Source organism: Camponotus floridanus, unplaced genomic scaffold (assembly GCF_003227725.1).
Source record: "Camponotus floridanus strain SB8 unplaced genomic scaffold, Cflo_v7.5 scaffold235, whole genome shotgun sequence".
Taxonomy (NCBI): Eukaryota; Metazoa; Arthropoda; class Insecta; order Hymenoptera; family Formicidae; genus Camponotus; species Camponotus floridanus.
The window spans coordinates 224595-231640 of NW_020229365.1; the positions used below are offsets into that span (position 1 = coordinate 224595).

Here is a 7046-nt window from a genome sequence, read left to right on the forward strand (position 1 = left end):
CACTATTTTATAGTATTGTATTATGAATGAATTCAGCAGAGAAAAATCGCTTAGTAGCAATTCAACGTAATCGGTTTCTTTCAAATCTAACAATCAACGTCGAACATCGAAAGAATATGACAACAATTTTCTCTGCTGAACGCGATCAATGCAGGCAAACTATTTTGTTTTACTTTTATCTAAAAACAATAGAAATATTTAATCGCTAATTTAATGATTATAAGAAAAAGGCTGTGTTTTTTTTTATACATGTACTAGTGATAATACAGCACAATGTAAATATATATGTATTGCTACACATATTTTAGTACTGCCACCGGCGTAGTTTTAAAAGTTCCACCGATGCGGACTCTGCCACCCAAGAGTGACAGTCCCAGCACCCACCGGCGTAGTTTTAAAAGTTCCACCGATGCGGACTCTGCCACCCAAGAGTGACAGTCCCAGCACCCATCGGCGTAGATTTAAAAGTTCCACCGATGCGGACTCTGCTACCCAACATATGGCAGTACTAAAAAATGTGTAGCAATACATATATACACATTTACATATGTATGCATATAAGAGGCTAAGACAGCATCAACTAAATACGACGGCAATTGCAAAGAGCTAGTGTTACAGAGTCGATGTCATCAGGGGCGACGTATGAAATAAAAGAAAACGATGTATGAAATAAAAGAAAATGTACATACAAATATGAAAGTAACTGCATATTTAATTATTGCATACTTTTCTTTTTACTGCATGCAGATCATAGACATAACATAGACTGCTCATAAGGTAGCGAAGAGTGTCCTCCTGAGAGAAAAAGATGATAGCATGAAGTTTATTTGTATTTCTATCTTTTTCTGGTGTACGCGTGATGCAATTTCAAGTTAAAAGTCAATAACTTGAAATTGCATCACGCATGTGTGTCAGAAAAAGACAGATACACAAATTAATTAATGCTATCCTTTTCTCTCAGGAGGATATTCTTCGCTATCTTATGAACAGTCTATGTAAATATGTCTATGATGCAGGTATAAATAATACTTGGATTTTTAAAATTTGTGAGAAAAGAGAATATGATAGAGAGAATATTATATTAGAGATGTCCAAACTTTTATTAAAATATTGATAGGTATAGTCTCTCAGTTCTAAATATTTAAAAATATAATTAGAATATATTTACTATAATATTTATCTGTTATTATTTGTAATCTGAAAATCTATTGTAATTATAACATTTTTCATTTATTCTTTTAATTCATATTTATTTTTCATTACTAATTTGATATATGACGCTAAGACATTTTATGTTTTTAGACTATAAAAACGTATGTTCTTATTGTATTTCAGAAAATTAATCAAGTCGTGCATATAGATGAAACAATCGCGCAATTTAAATATGTGTTTAAAGAACAGCAAGTCAGACAGAAAATTATTTGAAAGAAAATTGTGATTTATATCATATTTATATTCGTCAAAATGATTAATCTGTAGATGCAATTTCAAGTTAAAAGACTAGCCAAAATTGTAAATTTTAGAAGAAAATGCAACTGAAAAATAATTATTTTTTTATCAAAATATGTTAGCAATAAAAGTTTATCCATAAAAAAAATCCATAAAATGAAATTTAAAATTTTTTTCTAGTAATAAAATTTAAACGCAAAAATCGATTTTAAAAAGGTCTATACATATGCGCGTAAGGAGAAGAAAATATTACGTTCGAAGGCGTTCCGTAAGGCGGTGGTTGCGGATGAGTCGGTGCTCCGTAAGGCGGTGGTTGTGGGTGAGCCAGTGCAGCAAAAGGCGGTGGTGCGCACATAAACGGCGCTGCATAAGCCGATGGTGCGTAACTCGGTACGTAAAACGATGGTATTGGCGATGGTGCCACATACACAGGTGGTGCAGGAATACGTGTCCTGTATTGCGCTTTGCGTCTTTGATATTCTTCTTTTTTTAATTTCTTCCTTTCCTTGGCGACTTCCCGACGCACGACTTGATTAATTCTCTGAAATATAAAATATAAAATAAGACAATAGAAAGACAAGAATAAGACAAGAAAATACGTTTTTATAGTCTAAAAACATAAAATGTCTTAGCGTCATATATCAAATTAGTAATGAAAAATAAATATGAATTACAAGAATAAATGAAAAATGTTATAATTACAATAGATTTTCAGATTACAAATAATAACAGATAAATATTATAATAAATATATTCTAATTATATTTTTAAATATTTAGAACTGAGAGACTATACCTATCAATATTTTAATAAAAGTTTGGACATCTCTAATATAATATTCTCTCTATCATATTCTCTTTTCTCACAAATTTTAAAAATCCAAGTATTATTTATACCTGTATCATAGACATATTTACATAGATTGTTTATAAGGTAGCGAAGAATATCCTCCTGAGAGAAAAGGATAGCATTAATTAATTTGTGTATCTGTCTTTTTCTGACACATGCGTGATGCAATTTCAAGTTATTGACTTTTAACTTGAAATTGCAACACGCGTACACCAGAAAAAGATAGAAACACAAATAAACTTCATGCTATCATCTTTTTCTCTCAGGAGGACACTCTTCGCTACCTTATGAGCAGTCTATGTTAATCTGTTTATGATCTGCATGCAGTAAAAGGAAAAATATGCAATAATTAAATATGCAGTTACTTACTTTCATATTTGTATGTATATTTTCCTTTATTTCATACGTCGTTGCCCCTGATGACATCGACTCTGAAACACTAGCTCTTTGCATTGTCGTATTGTCGTCGTCGTATTTAGTTGATTCTGGTGTCTTTGACTCCGTTGACTTTTGCGTAAACTTTTGCATCGTCGCCGTTGCTTTTGGCACCGTCTTATAAGTGGATTTGCGGAGATTTATCTCAGACTTCGCAATCGGAGAGAGAACATTTTTAACTCTCTCCATTGGTTCACTTCTTCCTGAAACAAATATACATTAATTAATATTTACGTATATGTGTCTATTAAACAGATTATTTTATAAAATAGTCTTTAATTACTGTCTTATTACTATTACTGTACTTAACCAACAAATATTGTTACAATTTACGTGGTTATTTATACTGTTTCTAATGATACTATTATAACAGCTAATAAATTTCTATACTAATAAAAAGTATCTACTGATAAAAGTACTACTAATAAAGCAATATAATCAATAACATGATAAGAAAACTAGCGTCTACGAGCCACAGAGAATGGTAAATGCCTGAAAAATTCTTTTTGATTGTACGCGAAATTTTAAACGAAAAACACGGCATATGCATATATTTTACTTGGTGCATTTAACCAAGATATAGATTCTCATTTTTGAGAAATTCTATACAATCCTCTTTACCCCCCTGAAGAGACGTAGACGAGAAAAATATCGGGGCGAAGTCGCTGAATCGGGAATCGTACCCGAGTCTTTCGCTTGCCGGGCGACTGCTCTTACCACTGAGCTATTCAGCCCCACACCGATACTACCCTCGTCTATTTGTTTATAACTATGGACAATGAAACGCGATCATTTCAGCTAGCGCGTGAATTAAATTAAATCGAAAGGAATTAGGCTCGTTATATATTCAATAACATGATAAGAAAACTAGCGTCTACGAGCCACAGAGAATGGTAAATGCCTGAAAAATTCTTTTCGTAATAGCTCAGTGGTAAGAGCAGTCGCCCGGCAAGCGAAAGACTCGGGTTCGATTCCCGATTCAGCGACTTCGCCCCGATATTTTTCTCGTCTACGTCTCTTCAGGGGGGTAAAGAGGGTTGTATAGAATTTCTCAAAAATGAGAATCTATATCTTGGTTAAATGCACCAAGTAAAATATATGCATATGCCGTGTTTTTCGTTTAAAATTTCGCGTACAATCAAAAAGAATTTTTCAGGCATTTACCATTCTCTGTGGCTCGTAGACGCTAGTTTTCTTATCATGTTATTGAATATATAACGAGCCTAATTCCTTTCGATTTAATTTAATTCACGCGCTAGCTGAAATGATCGCGTTTCATTGTCCATAGTTATAAACAAATAGACGAGGGTAGTATCGGTGTGGGGCTGAATAGCTCAGTGGTAAGAGCAGTCGCCCGGCAAGCGAAAGACTCGGGTTCGATTCCCGATTCAGCGACTTCGCCCCGATATTTTTCTCGTCTACGTCTCTTCAGGGGGGTAAAGAGGGTTGTATAGAATGTCTCAAAAATGAGAATCTATATCTTGGTTAAATGCACCAAGTAAAATATATGCATATGCCGTGTTTTTCGTTTAAAATTTCGCGTACAATCAAAAAGAATTTTTCAGGCATTTACCATTCTCTGTGGCTCGTAGACGCTAGTTTTCTTATCATGTTATTGAATATATAACGAGCCTAATTCCTTTCGATTTAAAGCAATATAATGTTTATACGAGCGTGTACTTACGTGTATTCATCGTGCGACGGATGGAATATTACTGCGCACTGCGGTTATCTTCCAGACACGTTCGCACTTGTTTCGGACACTCGCTTATCACGTGCACGATCCGACGTTGTCACGTGTAACATATATATGTGTCGTGTGACGAAGAAGCCAACGAACAACATTGTATAATTAGACAATTCAGTAATTGTATAATTTTATTCATAAGTATTGCTAATTTTTTTTGTGATATTACGAAATATTATAATTATGTACAGAGCGTTTAATTTTAATCGCCCACACAGTATTTCAAAAAAATTATTATTCTAAATTTATTATTAATTTTATTCTCTTACAGCAATAAATACGAAATGAAAGAAGATTTAAAAAACAAATATCCTTCCCGCCTCCGACTTTCTCGAAAAAAAGGATGGGCAAAAAGGTATGTTTTGCATAATTATAAAAGCTTGTAGGCAGAATAGTTATGGTTGCACTTCTATTATAAAATTTAGGTACAAATAAGTAATCATATATTGTGTATCGATATATCAAATATCAAAACTTGCATATATACATATATATATAATATATATCTTATAATTTTTAAAAATATCTTATTATTTTTAATTAAAAAATATTTTATTATTTTTAATTAACAAAATTAAAGTTTTATTAATTAAATTGTATAACATTAAAAATTATAACTGACTTACTAATTTATATATATTTATGTATAATTACTTTTATAAGTTTAATTTTTATATATAAATTTATATTGGTAGTTTTGATAATATTTGAAATAATAATTTTGAATATTTCTATTATTATATATTTAATTTATAGAATAATAAATTGAGAAGTATTTATAGTTTATTATTTAATTTTTATAGTTTGTGAAAGGACTTTAGAGTTACCTTTATTAGTTTTAATATAATTCGATATCATGGTAATAAGTTGTATTATTTTTTTAATTTTAGAAAGTTTTAAATAGAACATAAGTAGGTATATAGGGCAAGTTCTAACTCAGGTCCTCTCAGGGGGGTGAGGCGCGCGGGGGATTACGGAGGCGCGGGGGAATGACGTCACGCGGGACGGAGGAGATTTCGGCGGCGGCGCGTGTTAGATGTTTTACGGCAATATTGTATTACATATTGTATTACATGCCCGATTGATAAAATATTTATAAACAATATAAACAGCGGTACTCCTTAAGCAATATTGTATTATATATCCTAACGCGTTGGAACATGTTTTTGCAAAACAAAATGGCTCTCGCGGTACACCCCACCCCCTCGCCTCCAATATAGGTACCCACCCCCACCCCCACTCCCTCATCCCCGATATAAGTAACTCTAGATTTTTTTCCGTTCAACGTATCCTTGTCTCTCTCTCATTGAATTACACAGCATGCACATTTATAAACAATATAAACAAATAGCACCTCCCAGAATCGTCCTCCATAATTTTTTCTCGGAAGAATTGCACCCTTGCTTTCGCGATACATCCCTCACCCCCGATATAAGTAATTCTAGATTTTTTCCCCGTTCGACGTATCCTTATCTCTCTCGCATTGGATTACACAGCATGCACATTTATAAACAATATAAACAAATGACACCTCCCAGAATCGTCTTCCGCAATTTTTTCTCGGAAGAATTTTTAACGTATCAGCGCCAATGTTCAACCTTTTTATAAACGCAAGCAAACGCAGAAAAAAGTACACCACGATATAGTAAACTTAAAAACTCTTTATTCATGTTTTTACATATCTTATTGTCTTACGTATTATATGGACTAAAAGCTAAAGCCGCCAGCTCGCAATCAACGAGTTGATGTTTGTTGAAAGCGTCACTCGCGCGTATTACATTTGATACTTCTTTAAGATCCGTTACAGCGGACGCGATATTGGAGAATTGCGTAAATTTGACATCGACTGTTTGGATAATTTTATCTAATCGATCAAAAGTTACATCTATGCATTGATCGAGATCGAACATACGATGTAACGTCGATTCTACCATCATCATGCATACGTTCGAAGATTCGAGACTTATGAATTTAGCGTCGTTAATCGTACGAACTCGCACTGTTAGCGGTCCAACGCTTATAAAATTATACATGTCGTGAGAGTCGTTCGAAGGAGATGTAGAATATCGCGACGTTGCTCGCAGAGTCCTTTCCACGTTTCGAGAGATAATATCAGTCCCTTTCCCCGATGATCTCCTATAATAATCTCCACGTAACTCGGCGGACCCACGTTGATACAGATTTCGAGGAATTTGAATTCCGTAGCTGTCAATGCGTATCGTCTGCCTAGTATACGAACCGCACGACGCTCCGACGAAATGCTACGGGAAAAAATTAAAATTAAGTAATACTAATAATACAATTTGTAAAAATAGAAAAATAAAAAAAAATGTTAAACGAAACTTACTCGTCGTATTTGTTCTCAAACGATGGAGTTTTATCACGACTCGGCACGTAATTATTCACGTGTCTTCCGATACCGCCACTGCTGCTACCGCTGCTGCTTCTTTCAACGTAGTACATTTCTCTGGGAGGTTATGAAAAGTGAATCCACGAGCGGTTAACGCGACACTGATCGTACAGGAATTAATTGATTATACCCGACGCTCATTTATTAAAAATATAA

The 7046-nt window shown here is 33.7% G+C and overlaps 1 protein-coding gene across 1 annotated transcript; it reads right to left on the reverse strand.

The window, feature by feature from the left end:
* Positions 1-327: 327 nt before the first annotated feature.
* Positions 328-4438, reverse strand: LOC112638005. The gene is made up of 4 exons (XM_025408854.1): positions 4418-4438; positions 2668-2936; positions 1674-1990; positions 328-508 (listed from the first exon to the last, which is right to left on the reverse strand). Exons 1-4 carry the CDS (start codon positions 4425-4427, stop codon positions 328-330), a joined length of 777 nt encoding a protein of 258 aa, XP_025264639.1. The 5' UTR covers positions 4428-4438.
* Between the last annotated feature and the right edge of the window lie 2608 nt (positions 4439-7046).

Bases quoted from the DNA above. Each gene is read 5' to 3' on its own strand.
- LOC112638005 (XM_025408854.1), bottom strand. The intron at 1,991-2,667 runs GTAAGTAACTGC...TTTATATTTCAG, and splicing joins ATATACATACAAATATGAAA to AGAATTAATCAAGTCGTGCG. The intron at 509-1,673 runs GTATAGACCTTT...CACATTTTTTAG, and splicing joins TCTTCTCCTTACGCGCATAT to TACTGCCATATGTTGGGTAG.